Source organism: Diadema antillarum, unplaced genomic scaffold (genome assembly GCF_040938485.1).
Source record: "Diadema antillarum isolate AM-2024a unplaced genomic scaffold, OU_Dant_1.0 seq00000398_RagTag, whole genome shotgun sequence".
Classification (NCBI taxonomy): Eukaryota; Metazoa; Echinodermata; class Echinoidea; order Diadematoida; family Diadematidae; genus Diadema; species Diadema antillarum.
Genome location: NW_027271389.1, coordinates 409,998 through 428,986, shown reverse-complemented (window position 1 = coordinate 428,986; position 18,989 = coordinate 409,998). Strand labels below are relative to the sequence as shown.

General features: G+C 40.8%; 1 protein-coding gene across 1 annotated transcript; it reads right to left on the bottom strand.

Annotated features, from left to right (window-relative positions):
• Positions 1-3,324: 3,324 nt before the first annotated feature.
• Positions 3,325-18,164, bottom strand: LOC139732057 (protein MIS12 homolog). The gene is made up of 8 exons (XM_071642933.1): positions 18,005-18,164; positions 16,423-16,490; positions 15,349-15,393; positions 9,155-9,277; positions 8,345-8,428; positions 7,423-7,543; positions 6,832-6,907; positions 3,325-3,445 (listed from the first exon to the last, which is right to left on the bottom strand). The coding sequence occupies exons 1-8, from the start codon at positions 18,153-18,155 to the stop codon at positions 3,325-3,327; spliced, it is 789 nt and encodes a 262-aa protein (XP_071499034.1). The 5' UTR covers positions 18,156-18,164.
• Between the last annotated feature and the right edge of the window lie 825 nt (positions 18,165-18,989).

The window sequence follows — 18,989 nt, the reverse complement described above, 5'->3', positions numbered from 1 at the left end:
GAAGTTACTTCATCCTCGTCACTCGGTCCTGTGATGGGATTTACAATCAATTGTTCTTTATAGGCTGCCTATCTACAAGCATTTAATAAAGACCTGCATTAAAGCTGAACTTACAATCCAACTTAAATGAGGACCTGTGCTTCAAATCCACTTCACACATGAATTAAGTCTTATCACTTTCTACATGCAATAATTACAAAGAAGTAGAGATAGATAAAATAAGTTATATTCTCATGGTCGGACATCCGGGTATTTTGCGTGTCACGGGGTCATGGATAGCGTTGGAGTGAAAACAAACCATAGTCTATAGTCGCGTGAGCCTGGAGTGGTATTCTGTACGTGTTTTCTGCCGGGGCGCCCCGCGAGCATAGCGCTAGCGCAAGCTGGTACTGCAGCTGTGCGGGCGGCAGGATTAGGCCCTAGGCCTACTCTAAATTAGACGCTATCCTAAGCACTACAGTACTAACGTTAGGCCTAATAGACCTACCTGAAGTTTCTATGAGGTACTAAGTAAGCGTAGATATCGGGGTAGGGCCTACTCAAAGAGGTTCTACTGCACATCTGGCCATTTTGTCGGTTCGTTGATCCAGAGTCCTGCCGCGATTTCATACGGGCACAGGTCCAGTCCGGCATGCCTTCAACTTGGCAAAATACCGGGACCGATCGATCGACAGGATCCAGATTTTTAGAATATTGCTGGCAAGACATGATGCATGTATCTCATGAATGATGGCACAAATGACAAAATGAATAATGAAAAACAGTCCCCATGTCTGCGTAGAGTACCTTTGCACATAATACGCGTCGCACATAAACATGCACAGCATGCAGTATGCGCATTATGCATGCTTTTAGCGCTTGCAAGCTGTTTGTTTTCACTCCAGTCAACCGGAAGTGACGTGTAGCCGACCGCAAGAATACAATGTAATTATATTTCTTTTCATCATTTATTTACAGTAAAATATATAAAAATGACCTTACTTTCTCAAAGTATTAACAATCTGGTTTCATTCCAAACTGACTTTCAGTTGGAGTATTCTTAATTCAATGGGGTTGATGGCACTAATTTAATAATCTCAGTGCAGATTCATTCTCAACATTTATAATATCCCTATTTTAGATCTCTTGATCTAATTACATGCACCTCGTGAGACAAAATGTTTCTAGATAATTCTACAAATTAGAACAACTCTGGTTTGTTTGTTGGTATCGTTTTTTTGTTTTGTTTTGTTTTGTTACTTTTATTCTTTCTATTGAGAGGATGTGTATGCATAAAAGAGCCTGGAGTAAAATAATCAAAAAGTGGCATTTTCTCCTTTGGATAATGTTTGAAAATAATGGAAGCCCAGAAGGTGATTCATCCCATTTCATCTAGTGAAGACTTGATTTGGTTACAAGGCACATTCTGTAAATCTTTTAGCTTGAAATTGATATCCAAGACTGGTCAGGGACTGGTTTGACTAGTACAAGTCCAAGTCTAAGAAAGAAGTTACAATTACGTGTGTGTCCCAGAAGTGAGGTATTTCCCTTCCAGGCCAGTACTTCTTGGTTTGAATTACACTTTGGTAGCAACACCTGTACTCGTACTAAATTGTATGTAACTTGTTTCCTTATTTGTTTGTTTTCAAGATAAACTACATTGTATCAATCAATGGCTGTCAGTATACATGTAAATGCATCAAAGTCTGGGAGGTTCAAAGGGGCAATCAGGGAGATACCGTGGTACTTGTGTGCTAAATACAAGAATGCCAACTTTGTAGTATTGCAGCATTCTCACGGCTAAAAAGGTGTATTTTGGTGGGAAAAGCCATATCTTTACCTTTTCTGCCACAGATATGCACAATATTACAATTTGAAAATACAGTATTTTCCATTAACCTACAGTATTTTGGCAAAAAAAAAACAGTTCAAAATGCTGCAAACAAAAATAATTGCAGTTGGCATCTCTGTAGATGCATTTCAACACGTATAAGTCATTCCAAAGTCAAGGCAATTTTCACATTCTCCTGTAAGGAGACGAAAGGATGGATATCTGAATTACAGTAAACCTCGGATAAGTTGACGTCGAGTAAGTCGAAAATCACTTAACTCGAAGCAAAATAAAAAGTCCCGATTTTTCCCTCTGTATTTTCTCTAGGAAATATGTGGATAAGTTGAAATACGAGAGTCGAATTTCGGCTGTGTTGAAGTAAAACATTCGGTCCCTTTTGTACAAAATACACGTAGTTTACATCACTTGAGCCGAAAAAGATTTGTCTGGCATTCTCATTACATTTAGAGAACAAAAAACTAGGCATGTCGCAGAACCCCGTCCCTGACCTGCTGCAGGTAAGCATGCACACTCAATATCTTACACCGTACCGCTCCACACGCATGTCGAATACATACACATGTATACATGTACACACACAGGACATCGATCCATACTTTATCCATACACACAGCACATCCATACTTTATCCATGTCAAGCCAGAACTCCTTGGTCAAGCCAATCGCTTCTTTAATATCTTAGTGACAGGCCAAGTGGGTGGAGCTTGTTTGTGCGTGCCCGGCTGGCTGTATAGTTTTGTTCAATGGAGGTGGGATGGGCCTGGGAGAGTGTTCGTCTCAGGGTAGGTTGACAGAGATGAAAGCACGCAGCTGAGAGAATGTCTGCCAGCAATGCCTACCTATGTTGCACCATAGACCTGTAGCACATGCACATTGCCACATTAGCGCAGACATTCTCAGAACTACGTTTAACTACTAGTATTGATACTAATTCCATGTTCAATTTAGAACAAAATAAGAACATTATCTTCAAGAACAGACAAATTTGAATGCAAACACACACACGCACGCACACACACACACACACACACACACACACACAGGCATGCAAATGTACTACATTGTTGTATAATACATGTACATAACTGTGAGTCGAAAAAAAATCGACTCTCGCGAGAGTCGAAGTTCACTTAAGTCGACGCATGTTTTTCAGTCCCGAGAGCTTTGACTCATGCGAGGTTTACTGTAGTAGGAAGAGTCTTGCAGAATCATGGAGACTTGGCGTTCTATCAGTCCAAGCTGCAATCACGGCATCTATTCTTATCAAGTCATGCGATCGGCAATCATAATTTGCCAAAAGGCACACAGCTTCAGGAAAACAACATTGAAAATGCCTCCTCACAGAAGAGTCATTTCTCTCAAAGATGACATCATTGTATCATGTTGGCCACATACCTGGTCCCAGTACTGCCATGTCCAGGGCTTAAATTTTGCAGATCTCCCTTCATTTCCCATTTTGTACATAAATCAGTTTATGGGTGCCGGTTCACACGTCACAAACTATCCGTAGAACTTTTCGCCTTCCCATCCATAGGCTTTACAAGCTTTGCTGGAATTTCACTCTCCTCTTCATCTTGTAAAGTCCGCTTCTGCATTGACAACAGAAATGAAAAAAGAAAGAAAGAAAGAAATGCCAGTTTCAGAGCTGCCAACCTTTGGAAGCACAAATCCGGACTCAGCAGCTCCAAAATCCGTATTTTTCCACCAGAATCCGTAATTTCTCCATCTCCCTCTTTTTGCTATTTTGAATTAAACTCGTCGACATATGAGGCCTACAGGCTCTAAACAAAACATTACGACACATGCCGAAGTATCGAGCTGGACACCAGCACGATAAAGAATCCAAACTACGCAATGTTCAGCGTTGATTGATTGCTTTCTCGCGCAATGCATGTGTACAAGTGCATGTATGTACCTCCAGAAACTTGCTGGGCTGGTTATGGAAGCTTCCACTATCTAGCAGGGGAGGGGGGATGCTTTCATCTTCTCAAGAAAGCTTCTGTGTGAGCGAATGCAAAACTCTCTTCGGTGTTTCCAACTATTGTTTACTATAAAACATAATCATGCGTTGTTTTCAGGCTTTTTCATTTTACTGGATTTTAAACATCAGTATTTTCCGAAGTATTCCAATTTCTTTTACCCTGACTGGAATCGGAAACTCTGCTATAGATGATCGCAAAAATGCCGCGCTGTGTGTGGTTGCGCCAATGTGCAAACACGTGGTTTCACTTTCAAGTTTAAAGGAAAGACCCATGTGCTCCTGCCTAAGAGGTTACTGCAAGTTCGATGGATCGAATGCGCCATAGCTGAGCTGAATGGCTTGTTTACGGTAAACATGGAGCTTAAATTCGATACGAAAAAGTCATTACGTCTTTCACGAGGAAAAACATACAAAACAAACAAACAAAAAACACCTACGAACGAATGTTGATAGCCAAAACTTTGAAAAGTAATAAGCAGTTATGATGAGCGTGAACTGAAATTAATTGTCATGATTTTGCTGTCTAACCAGGTGATGACTGCATCTCATTGGACCTAATCGTAGTGAATTTGTCTGGGCATACGAGACCTTCTAAGTATTTCCGTGATTGCATTTTTAATTGACTGATTAATCGATCCTTTTTTATTGTTCAGGGAACATAAGATATTCGATTAAGTACAATATATTCGACTGTTTGATGTTTCCTACTATGCGCCAAAAGAAAGGATATAGAATCACGATATCTTTGCAATGATTCCTTTAATTCAACTAATGAGCTGGTTCTTCGATCGATATTTCCAGGATACTAACACGCTGTTTATTCCAGTGCGCGCATTCTTTCGTCTGGCACGCACCTGGGTGTGGCACCTGTTTTTGTGGAAATTTCCACAAGGGGAGAGGCCGGGTGGGTGTCAAGTTTCTTCGAGCCGAAGAGACTGCGTGTATTCAGTATTTCACAATCTCTTCGCTCTAATTTATTGTCATTCGTGCTTTCCCCTTATTCTTTGCTGATATTGAAAATTTAGATTTAACTTTACGAAGGTTGGTAGATCGTGGATCTTTTTGTTGTGAGGTGTATGTAATTTCTTTTTTTATCATTCTTTGGAGGGGAAAGAAGAGTAAGGGGGAAAGAAGAATAAGAGGGAAAGTGAAATAAAACGGCACGTACGCTCAGCATTCACAGTAAGACGTCTTTTTGTATCAGCATACGGTTTTCATCATCACCATCCGACATCACTCATATCATTTTAGCCTTTTCCTATTAACATTAAGAAACACGCATAGTCCCTCGAGATAAACACCGAGGAAAATAAATAAGTATAACAAATACAAAGTATCAACACCTCCCAACAACACAAATATTTAGAAAAGACAACACACGTCGCTTCGATTCGAAAAAGTATTGCACGAAAGCGGAGAAATCGCCGTTACGAAAATAACAGTGCGAGACACTTGAAAGAATTACGTTTAAATATTTCAAAGCATAAAGAGAACGGATAAAGTGATATAAAATGGAAGAAATCGTACCAAACGAGGTGTGAGAAACAACAGAAATAGAACGATAAGTTTTGTAGTAAGATTAGGCCCTAGCAAAAGTTTGCAGCACCGAAAGCTACGCGAAAATCAAATAGGTCTAGATCTACACATTGGAAATTCGGTATTACGAGATCATTGAGATCGTCAATAAACGATACAAAACAAGGGAAATTAATTCACTTTGACATGAAAATAGTTTGTTATAAGTATTCTGTTACATGAGATCTCCTTTTCTAGGCCTAGAAATACATCGAGTTTCCACGATACTCGGGAAAGAAAGTTCGAACGCTTTTCACCTGCACATACTGCAGTGCACATCATCAGTACACGAACAGAAACTCACCTCTTCCTTGCAGAAAAATGATGCAATAACGTTACAAAAAACACACACAACACTCTAAAAATCATTTCGTACTTGGGAGGCAAGGGAAAAACGGAAGAAGTAGAGAAAAAGAAGCAGACATTGCACAACGGAGCGCTTCTACCCCGACTCAAAACGAAATAGGGTACTGTCTATAGTGCGGCAGCTGGCTACAGTGTGTAGCTAAGCTACTACATGTACTCACGCTCCGGTCCCCAGCCGGCCGGCCACACATGGGGATCGATGGAAACATCCAGGGTCCATAGGCGACAGGGATTCACGCGCGCGAATTTCCGTTCGGTGTACACAGTACGCAAGCAGCGAGTTGCGTGTGCGCACACTTTTCTATAATGGAAGCTACGAACACACACGTCGAGTACACAGACACCGACGCACACAAATGCGGGCAACCAGGCAACGCGGGCCGGCTGGAGAATGAAACATGTACAGTGTGTAGTCTGCTAGTATATTGCAATTGCTGCATAGGCGATAGGGCATTATCGGAATTTCCAAAAACCGTAATTTTGAGGCGACATTCCGTACTCCCGTAATCGTGATCATTTCCCGTAACAATTACGGGAAATCCGTAATAGTTGGCAGCTCTGCAGTTTGAGTTAGGACAAATAATATGGCTGTATTCGCTTCAATTTTTGGGGTAATTTTTATTGGCTTCTGTCACCTTGCATCTTGCTGCACTAATTCAGGTATTCTGAAATGAACTAAATTGATCATAATTACATTATTGCTCCAAAACGTGGTGGACTACCCTGTAATACACAATCAATACACAGCCTTTGATGAAATCTCACAAAGTATATTTTGGAATTTATTGTGAAAACAATGACATTTCACACTTCTTGATCCCTTAACATGTGGGACCCACTCCTCTCAGCTTTTTGTCTCACAATTCTTTCTCCACATATCAATTTTGATAAACTAGTGTCAAATGCTCCTTGCATTTTCTAATAAGCCAATAAAATTTAAGACTTCCAATCTAACCTTAACAGGATTTTCAGGAACACAATTTGGCTAAAAAATAATTGAGATAATTGCTAAACCAGAGTTCATATCAATGTATGTGTTACAGAGAGAATGAAAGGCATCACCTGGGAAAGCTGTTTCTGTAGTGTCCCGCACAGATCTAGCAACTTCTGTGCTCTGGAAGCCATGAAAATCACAGATTCTCTCAAGTCTGGTACTGTGCAACAAAATGGAATAGTGACATAGAATTGCATCCATCAATACACAACAGTACCAAAACACAATAAGAAGCCAGCAACCCCCCCCCCCCCCCCCCCGCAAAAAAAAAGAAAAAGAAAAAAAAGATGCAGTGCCTGTGCCTTCTCAAATAATCACAGTATGCCACTGCCAATGGTACATGTGTAGCCCTTCATTTACACAAGTTATTGGTCTTGACTACTGACAATGAAAATCAGTTTTTAACTCTCTTTAATAGCACATGGGTTACACTTTACATGTCTGTCAATTGCACTATAAATACATTACTCTTGATAAATCTTCTTCTTATCACACAGACAAACTTTGATCAAGACATAAAGACTCTCTGTATTATTTCCTTGAAAGCTCTATACGGCCAATGACAATAAACCCTTTCTGTGCCAGGAACATTGGACAGTGTGTACAATGATATCGGATATTCTGCATCAATCCACACTCAAGGCACATAAAGGATTTACAGGAGCTGAGTCTCACCATTTGCCTGCTGGCACGTCTTCTGGAATCGCTCCAGTTCGTCGTGGAAACCATCTAACAACTGCTGCACCTTCTGCACATCATGGGTCCACTGCTGAAGAGCGGCATTGACAAAACGGGCCTGCAGAAGAGGACAAAAATGACAGTACGCTTTCCCAAATCAAGAATTAAATGACCCAATTGCACACAGACAGGCATGACTAACTGACTCAATACAAAACTTAAATACAAGTATGAATTATTATTTTTTTTTGCTGTGCCTTATGTCAACTTCTTTTTATTTCAAAAAGAATTCAACTGTAACGTCTGCAGATCCTGCAGGAAGAAAATGAAAAATGGGAAAAGACCCAACGTCTCAAGATAAGAATCATTTGACATGTCATCTAACAATAATGGCAGCATTGTCATGGATATAATGAATCAACAGACTAAAATGTTCAGGCACAATCACAGTTGTTTTGAATTGTTACATAAATCCAGCTGTCTCCTCCCCAATCTGCCCCCCCCCTACAAAAAAGAAAAAGAAAAGGAAAATACACTATGCCCACTCTCTCATTCCACAGCAAGTCACTTTCCAGCAGCTGATAAATTTTGCTCATTTAAATAGTACAGATGGTCATCTTTTCTAATCTTCAGAAAGAAAAGAAAAAACCAAAACATCTGTAAAGTCCCTTTTATTTGAGTCAAACTGTTTTTGTTACATGCTTGTGTGAGCAGGGGCCTGTTGCATAAAAGTTCGAATCAAATCCATATCAGAAAATAAAACATAATCAAACATAAGTCTCTGAATAGTTCTTTCTGATTGGCAGACAATTGGCTTCTGTTTGATTTTCTGACTTACATGTATTTTTGATTGCACCTTTTTATGCAACAGGGTCCTGGATAACCATTTTGGTGAATAGACTCAGTGGTCAATACTCACATTCCTGATACTCTCCCTCAGTTCTTCAAGCTCGGCATCAATCTTCACTTCATCAGATTCAGTTGCTGTAATCTCTAGATGAACCTATTATGGCAAACCCACAATGACACTTCTGTTAGATACAGTACCTGTATTTACTTTCCAGCCTACTCCAATTTATAAAGCGAACCTTTCATCAGACAAACACGCTGACAGAATTTTTCAACTTACATTTCACAGGTCAGTGTATGCCTAAATACAAAGACTTTTAGTTTACCAAAATAGATGGAGAACATTAGGTGAATTCTCTCATGGCAAATATCAACACATAAGAACAGACAAATCCTGATGCTTACATGTACTTGATTATCATCAGCAGCATTACATAGATCACCGGTTCTTTTCTGCACCATCACACTTCTATATATGCTTTACATCACAATTTCATTAATCCTTAAAATGTCAATTATGCAGTCACTCACAAGTGTTCATGCTATTTTACTGGCGATGATTTAATACCCCTAAAACCCTGGCCATACTGCAAGTCAGTCAGACCTATTGAATGAACAATGATGCTACAACCCACATGAGGGTCAGTTTTATTGTGCATAATATGGATCATAAGGGTTATGCAATTCCTTTGTGTAATATTGACAGTTCATTTCAGTACAACAATGCATATTGATGCACACAGCATGCCAGATGACGAAAAATAGGAAACAAAGAACAATAAGATTATATATGGTGACATCTTCAAATCAGTGGAGATTCCTACAGCTGTAGGGGGCTACATCATTGTAGATAGACTACCCCCATGTGTTCCATGCTTACTTTGTCCTCTGGTAATGTGACGTGGCTGGGAATGTGGAAGATGTTCTTCATGAGATACGTCTCCAGTCGGTCAAATGCCTTGTCAAACGCAAACTGGAGATAAGCCAGGAGTCTGTCTGAGGACTTCAAGAACAATAATTGGGGAGTGGAGGTTGAATGGAACGAACAAACAGGTGACAAAATATTTTTTTGTGAGGAAAAGTCTCCAATATTCAAACAAGTCATTGCAAGAGATACATATTTCCAGTGCTACAATCCAAAATATTGCATGGCAATCAGGAAGAAGTAGATTTTATTCTTGAGCGACAGGGGTTAGATTCTTCAACCATGCCAAATTTTTGGTGTTTGCGAAAGGAATATTAAGAGTATACTACCTTTTAAAAAGGAAATCTATACTTCTATAGTTCTTATTTTTTTGTAGGTGATACTTTGCACTTAACCAAAGCATGACATGGCATTCCTGAGTATAAACACATTTCCTGTCAAACTTTGATTTGTTCATTCCACACGATCGATTCATGAAGTTTCAGACATTAGGCACATCGCCATTATGATTATAATTATAGTTAGGTTGTATCAAGTGGCGTTCCATACTCTGATCGGTTTCCATGTGTTGTGCATGCAACGTGTTACACCCGACGTGTGTACCTGTACCGTACCGCTGACTCGGTCACGGCCAATAAACTCTTGAACATCATATACCACGATCGTCTGATGTTTTTCCTTATTTACTGGCGTGGTGACAGCGCTGATTCGAATCCATGAATTCATCAATAGACGCTACCAGGATCCTAGATTAAGGTGAATCAAGCCCAATCAATAGGGGTCAGACGCTCACCAAATAATTTGGTGTGACAATCGAGGTTAAAGACACTAGAGTTCGAGTTTATTGAGTTGCCGCAGCTCTACGCACTGCAATGCCCGCAGCATCGTCGACGCAGCGATGCGCGGCTGTGGCTGAGCCCACTCGTAGCGGCACGGCATCCGAGCGCGAGCGGCTTTGCGCTGCTGCCTCCGCGAAGCCGGAGGTGGAGAAAGCCCAACCCTGGCGCCCGGTTGGCAATGCTGCTTCGGACTTTGAAGCGACACGCCAGCCTGACGATAAGGTCCCTCATTTCCCTGCTACCCTTCGGGGAGGTTATGAAGAGATTTTACAGGTTGAATTGCACTCTGGTTCTCCCATTAATTTGGTGAGTGAATCGACTGCTGAAGCGTGTGGTTTGGATATCGTCGTTGACGATTTTGGCTATGACGACTACATTGATTGTGATGAATCGTTTACCCTCCCATCCTGCATTGTAGGTCTCACTTCTTTCCGACTGGTCCACAGTGCTAGTGGTTATGAGATGTGGTTTGACGGCTTTGTGGTTGAGGATGGGTATATGAATGCTGCAGTCGCAGCAGGTGCTCCATTCATGGAACACAACGATTTGTCTATTAGGCCCTTCAAACACAAGATCATGTTTGGTGACGAGGTTGTGTTCACTTACACTGATTCGACGGTAGCCGTAGGCTGTGTCGATATGCCTGTGCACACAGCGATGAGTGATGCTGTCCGTGTAGTGAAGATGGAGACAGAGTGTGAGTGTGTATGTGATCCTACACCTGAACATACAGTTCATGGGCAGTGTGATGTCCCTGTGCAGATGACTAAGACTGCAACAAGTACTAGTGCATGTGGGTATGAGCGTTCAATCAGAATCAACCGAGTTCAATCGGAATCAACCGAGCCTGAACATGACAATGCTCAGATTAGTACTATGTCTGCCCAGAAGTGCAAAGAGAGTGAGACACACGAGCAATGTGTTGGGGATCAGCCCGATGGTAGTCGTGAGTGGTTTCTCGAGAGTATGGAGAAAGAAAGTGACACTGGTGGTCAGTCTGAAGTATGTCAGTCTGTTACATGTGAATGCTTTCCTGAGAATGAGAGGGAAGATGAATGCAGCATTAGTACCCAGTCTGAAGGTGACAATCCTGGCGTTGACCTTGTTGCTAAGGGTGATGGGTTGGACGATTTTCCAGTTACACATAGGAGTAAGTCCTCTAGTATTCTGACCATTCCATGTAGTGGATCTGAGGTTGACCGTCCCACTGCTACTCCTGTCACTGAGCCCAGCTCTGCTTTTCCCTGTACGGAGGTCAGTAGTGTTACCATGGATACTGAGCGTAGCTCTGAGTGTGACTCTCATGGGACTGGTGCTGCTCCCTCTTCTAGTGAACATAGCATCCGCTCCTTAGTTTCCATGGATAGTTCTGGGTCCTCCCTAAATGAATGTACACACACTAAATCCCCAGTCGTTGATATCTCGTGTGTTACTTCCATCACTGAGCCTGGCTCTGATCCCCCTGTATGTACTTCTGAGTGTGGTCCTGGTATGCTTGTGTTCATCACTGAGCCTCGCTCTGGGAATCCCATAGGTCATGCACTGATGGGACTCCACCCATCTCCTGAGAGTGTTGGTCTTCCCAGTGCTGGCGAGACATTTCCCTCCTTGTATCCCGAGTACACCACCCCTCCTGATGATCATCAGAAGTGGCCCATCATCAGCCCTGATGGAGAGACACCAGGTGTTCCCAAAAACAGTGATTGTGTGGCTATTTTGCCTCCGCTACATCACAACGCATATCGTGACATGGCAGCATTTAGCTACCAGTGTCGGTCTGCCCTTGACCGGAGTGACCAGCTGTCAGCCCTGGTTGTTGCTGGAGAGCCTCGTGATCCTGTCCATCAGCTGGATTGCCGTACTCCATCACCAGACGTGTGTCCATCAACCAGTCCGACTGTGGTTTCTGTCCTCGCTGCTGACCAGTCACGAACCCCCAATGCCGATGATGACACCCTGGGCCTCCACCTGTCCGTGGATAGTGCTGACCCTGCCTGCTTTGACGCTAGCCCAACCTGGAGTTCCTTCCCCTGGACCTTTGGCCACCGCCTGCCTTCAATCCCTGTTGAAGGAGGTCCTTCCCGTCGCCCCCTTGATGGTGCTCTGCATCTTACCAGCTGGATGATGACCACCAAGCGCCATCCTGTTCACCAACCTCCTACCAGTGACATCACCGACTGGTTAACCGTGGACGTCAACTGCTCCCCTGTGCCTTGGATCGCGCATCCCCCAGCACCCCCAGCCTGTACTGGCCTCGCAGTGCCATACCACCCTCCCTTGTCCCCAGTAACTCCAGGTTGAAGGACTTAAGTAGGGTATTTTACCCCCGTGTCATCTTCTACTGTGTATTACTCTATAAGTTGTTTTGTTTTTTATTTTCCCTTAAGCCATGGTTAGTATAATTTTAGACATAATTCTGATAGGTTTATGTAGGGAGACTATTACTCATATCCTCCGCATTGCAGGATATTTTGTTTCTCAAATTGGCATTAAGGTTATGTTAATTGTGTTCATTATTGTCACAAGTGTGTCATTTTTTGTCAACATTTATGATTCTTTCTTTTTTAACAGATGAAGGGAATATGTTAAGTTATATGTTTCAAGTGTTTTATCATTTGTCTTATTGCGGCTCAGTGTCAATACACATGTAGTAAGTTATGAACATATAACTTTGTTACCGGTACATTTTTTTATTTGCCAGCTCCTTGCAGCATATTACAGTCTGCATGTTTTATACATGTATTGAAGAGTCCAATACTTCCCATTATTTTCATACTTACCTTAGTATCAAGTCCACAGGGAGTATTTTTTTTCAGATGTGACATTGTACAGCTGTACGCGTATTTTGCTTTCCGGAAGGGACCGCACATTCTCCTCTTTCTACTGTGTGTTGAAGTCTTTTAAAGTGTTATGTGCTGGTTTTCAATACGTACTAGGTTTATTACCTATTGGTACTCATTGCTGGTTAATTCATATTGTGATGTCGTTTTTATTTTATTTCTGGAGTAAAATGCCTAAAAAGTTGTATACCAGCTTCTCCTATGCTGGCGTCTGTACATATTGAATTTTCATACATCTCGCACATTTTTTTTATACAGTGTAAGTTCTAAGTTGTATCATCTCTAGGCATTGTTGCCATATTGCATGCCGGATCATTGCTTTTTATACCAGTCATTCCCTTTCCTGATTTGATATACATGTATTCCTATTTCGCTTACGAACACAGATTTTCTGTGGGGCAGGTACATGTACCCATTCTCCAGACTTGACCCGCTGTCCACCTTTTGTAGTATCCTATGCGGATATCTGTAACATACTGTTTTATGAATGTGAATACAGTACATGTTATTTTTGGTATATTATAACAGTTTGCTTTGTATTTCAGGACAATTTTTATATCTAGATAGATTTCGCACTTGACAGCCAGTATTGGTAGATATTGGATAGTGTTTTTCCTTTTTTTGTGGGCATCTGTACCAAATATGGTTATATTTATTGTTCATTGTAGTCTGGGGCAACTGCAGGTGTTTTTTTTTTCACACTCCTCCCATCTCCACACATACATGTATATGTGTGTGGCCCTATTTCAGTATTTTACACCCAGTATAAGTAATTGTTGTTAAGATGTTATTATTAATTTTTGGCTGTTATATTAATATTTGTACACATTATTTTTCCTTTTGCAAGGCTGATTCATTGGATGTGTTTGGCTTAAGGAGTAAAGAGGAAGTGAGGTATGACGTAAGTGTTTTTGAGTATTTTTGATAGGGGTCCATATTGAGGTACACTATAACTATGTATGTAGGTACAGTTTGTACAATTGTAGTTGTATGTACTCTCATTGGTTGCTGTGTACAGTCCCGTACATAACATTTTGTGATTGATTTAACTCTGTCAAAGTTTGGACTTTAGTGTAACTTATTTATGCGTTACTGTGTGTGCTCAAACATTCTAGATGTGTTAAGCAGTTTGATGGTGGTAAAGAGTGTTTTGATTAATGGAGGTGTTTTAATCAAAATAGTTTCAGCATGATAGTTGTGTTATGAGTGATGTTATGTTCACTCACTGTGTAAGTAAGATAGGCCTGATTATGTGTGTTTGTGATAGTGCAGTTATGTACTAGTTGCGTAATCAACCTCAATTGTTCTAATGTTAAGTTAGAGATTGTTTAATTTGTTTTATACATATATGTGATCAACATTTATTCTTAGAGCAGGCCGCTATAGATAACAGTCATGCAACAGCTTTAAGTTAATCGGCGAGAAGGAAGTTATTACCATGTAGTTGTTTTGTTTTTACATTGCTACATTGTTCAGAGTTGGGCCCTATGTGATGTGAAGGATAGTGTGTATGATTGTCGTTTTGCTCATGCATATAGCCTGACACCATGTTGCTGATCAAGGCTATTTCAGAAACAGCAGTTTCAAGTAGATGCGTACAGTATGTTGTTTATCAAGGTTATTTCAGAAAGAGTAGTTTTTGAGTAGATTGTATGTACAGGGTAGTACCATCATTTTATTAATAAGAGGAATGAAGAAAGGGATCACGCCATTATGATTATAATTATAGTTAGGTTGTATCAAGTGGCGTTCCATACTCTGATCGGTTTCCATGTGTTGTGCATGCAACGTGTTACACCCGACGTGTGTACCTGTACCGTACCGCTGACTCGGTCACGGCCAATAAACTCTTGAACATCATATACCACGATCGTCTGATGTTTTTCCTTATTTACTGGCGCATAGAAAACTACACAGATATTCACAAACAGATATGGCAACAGAGTAAAGAACCAGAGTCCCATCAACGTTCAATAGTTTGATGTTTCCAGTCCAAATATTCCTGTTCAAGAATGTTTTGTATATATACGGTATTCAAATTTTTTTGGCTCCTTGTAAGCATGTTAATCTGATGGTTGTAGAGACTTTGATTTCTCTGACTTGCCTATATGGTCGCCAGCTCTCTTCACATTTCTATGGTAGGTTCTATAGGCAACGCTGCACACTGGCACTGGTCCGATGGTCCCTGACCGGTAAGAATTACTGCCGGACCAGTAACTTTTTTAGGAATGAACTAGTCAAAAAAGAAAAAACTGGGCACCTACTAGTCCGACAGACTGGTTGGACCAGCAGAAAAAATGGGTTAGTGTGCAGCCCTGCTATAGGGGAAAAATTGTGGGGCAAGTTATCCGTAATTGAAAAGCTTGGTCTGGAGCATTGAAAATCATCACAATCAGAAAACATATTTTTGGCAACCAGTGGTTCTTGGTGATGGGTCCCAACTGACCATGCACTGACCATTACATCTTACCTCTCGAATGGCTTCGGCTGAGACTGGATGCTTCCCTTGTTCAGCCTAAGAGGAATATTTTCATGGAGAATGAATAATTAATGTAAATGACAGCTGGAAAAAAAAATACCTGCATAAAAATAGAAAATAAAGAATAATTTTATAAAAAGAAAAAACTATTCACTTTTTGGTGGTGTTTTTATTTTTGGCAAATTTGGTGAGTCAACTTACCAAAATTTAGCCTTCTGTAACAAAAATTAGTTGTATATCATCTATAAAACTGGAAATTAACTCTGCACTAATTTCTCACAGTATGTCACTACAGTTCTTGATTGCAAATTCAACTACTTGTGATACTGCTTTACAAGCCCCAGTTTGTGAAAAACTATATACAGTACTCATGAAATATGTGGCTCAAAGTACCTCAATGTATGGCCAACTGGTGTCACTCTAGCAGTCGTCCTTAATCTGATAATTTTTCAAATGTTCTTGGAGTTATCTACCAGACACAGCCAGGCCTCGAATTACCCGGGAGGCAAAAGGCAATTTGCCGCAATGCCCTATCTACTTGCCGCAATGCCTCTCTCAAAGAATTACCATGCTTACTGCAACTTTTCCTTGCTGCCCTTAAAAGTTTTTTTGAGAGAGTGTCCCTAAAACCAAAAATTGCCTGTCCCTAAAACTGGTGAAATTCGAGGCCTGCACATCACTCATATAATTTGAACATGTAGACCACAATGACATCTAGTGACAACAATAGGAAAATGCTCCATCATGGTTTACAGCCACATAAAACTTGAGGAACTTTTGTCAACCACACACACACATACACACACTTTGGCTTCACACACAAACATGCACACACTGACTCACACTTAAAAGCAAACCTAACCAAATAAAACCACAGACTACTGCATCGAATCTATGTACTTTCTAGGGTGTAATGCTGTAAGCTGTAAGCTGGCATAAAATATTCTCTGACAAGGTCAACATAATAGCAAGCTTGTCTGGTACATTTAACGTATCACTGTATTCAAATCCTTGCAGTCAGCTATTTCGTCCCTGCAAAATATGGGCAAAGAATTTCATGCTCACCTCCGAAGCAATGTACTTGTCCATTGCATCAACGCAGTCATACAGGTAGTCTCCCAGGGCATTGTACACTAACAACATTGATGAAAAAATACATTTAGTTTGCAGGACAATGGATATCTGAACTCCATGGTTAAACTATGATATCACTACTTTAGCTACTTTAGTAAGAGTACCATAGAGCAGTGGTACTTCATAATGTGCAACACAAAACTCAGATTCCCACATATTTCTTTCTTTTTTTATATATTTAAGTGACTACAGAATTGATAGAAAATCAGAAAAGATTAAACTGTAGGAGTCATGATTAATAACATAAGCATTGATAATAAATAATGTTGATGTTGAAATCAAATTTCACATTTTGCATAGTCACTCTTCACAATATCAATGTGTTAAAAATGCACTACAATATACAGTAGAACCCTGGGCACTGAAAACAAACCCACATCTGCAGTGTCTTTGCTCCACTCTCATTGAGTACTCATGCCAGACTGCTATTTTCTCACCACCAGACTGCATCATTCACTGCTGTTATCAGTTGTCAGTTACAAGATGAATACAGACAAAACTTGAAATCTTTCCTCTTAAAGATTTCTGCATTTATCCTGCAAAACTAATCAATCTTGCACATTTAATTCATGTAAACAATGATCCAATCTTAACATGGCACATTTTGGTACTGATTGCATTCAGCAGCTTTTGACCATTTGTGGCACAGAGCGGTGTGCTGTGTCATGTTCTAGAATCTGTACCACATCACCAGATTATGACACTGCTTACTGTTTACGCCATTATATATCTAGCGAGTCTAAATTTTCGTGATTGGGACTACCCATTGATTTTGCGAGTTGGTTAAATTCGCGATCGTGGAGTACAGTACTGAATGGAGAAATATATATTTTTTTTCTTCTTCTTCTTTTATGACTCACTGTAATTTTGGTCTCGTATTGTCCTAATGTTGTTGTGTTTTCTAGTCTTTTTGTCTGAATAGCACCAGTGCGCTTAGAAACACCAGTATAAAGCCCCTTATAAATGCATAAATAAATGCATTTAAATCATAAATAAATCATTATCTATCATTTATATGCATGTCACATTTATACCGGGATAATAGTCAATATTTTCGTGTGTGTGTGTGTGTCTTTAAATTTGTGAATGGCACCCAACTCACGAAATTCATGACGATAAAAACTTCACATAATATTTGGCGTATACAGTAGGGCCTACCTGGTAGTTCAAAGTGCATCTTCTTTGACACAGACAAAGTAAAGTCTTCTAACAGGGGCGATCTTGGAATTCCGTAAAGCGGGGGCGATTTTACAAAATTAAATAAAAGGGGGCGCACGCACCCCTCCCCCATTTTGTCTTTATCTGTTTAATTTTTGTTTTATAAAAAAAAAAAGAAGGGAGGGGAGTGCGCCTGGTTGGTGGGCTCCCCCCTGAATCCGGTCCGCCACTATCTAACATATAGACCTTGCCACCTACCTTGCCTATCCACAGCAGTATCTGCAGCATTAGTACACTACAATGAAAATCACAATATCATAGCCAATAGGAATGCCAATATATCCAACTGACTGACCTCCATCGATGAATGACTTTGGTGTGAAGCCAAAGTACTGAGTCTCGTACTCCTTCAGGGAATCACCGATGGCTGCCTTGGTGATGCTGAACGCTGCAGAGGAGGCATCGCCACTCTGGCTGGCTGCGGACGATGACTGCATCACGTCCATGGCTACTTCATTCCTTGCACACACATCTGCAGAGAAAGATATGATTTACAAGATTCTTCACGTTTTTTAATCAGATTCACTCAGTCTCACTCCCACAGTCTCAGATTGTAATTTGTAACTGTTACATGCCAAGCAAGAAAAAAAAAAAATCATTTAACACTAACAGATGTAAATATTACATGAAGAGATCGTAGTGTACCAGCTGGTTTAATATCACATACGCCTGATGACTTTAATCGAAGGTTTGCAGCAGTATAATACGATTGTGGCAACTGTCAGATTTTGGAAGGAGCCAATTAGTGCAGCACCCACGGCACGGCATATCGCGGCCGGGTGAGTGGGTATTGGGGGCAAACAGACCGGCTGCGCTGCGGGGAACTGCCGGCGCGGTGCTAGCTAAGCTGAGCTGAGCTAAGCGGTCGCTCGCGCTCTCACTGATCTCGATCTGCAAACACAAACATTAAAAGCATGTCAGTTCATGAGATTCTAAGGACATTCCTCCTTCTGCTGGGTAGCTTCAGTTTCCATGATAGTACATCTCGAAGTTTAAGTACTCTAATTCTGTGTATTAAGTATAGTGGACTAATAATCCGATCTTACCAAATGAAGTGTTGTGTAGTCAGCTGCGGAATCGTGTTGTATGAGCGTATAAAGCAGCGTTGCAAACACACACATAAACATACACGTACACACCACGAACGTACACGTAGCACGTACGTACCTAACCCACCTAACCGTGTACACAGCTAGATTCGCGGGACTTTTCGAGATAACGAGTTCAGGCTCGTTCATCATGTTCTTTTTCTTATTTTCAATAACTGAGATATATGATCA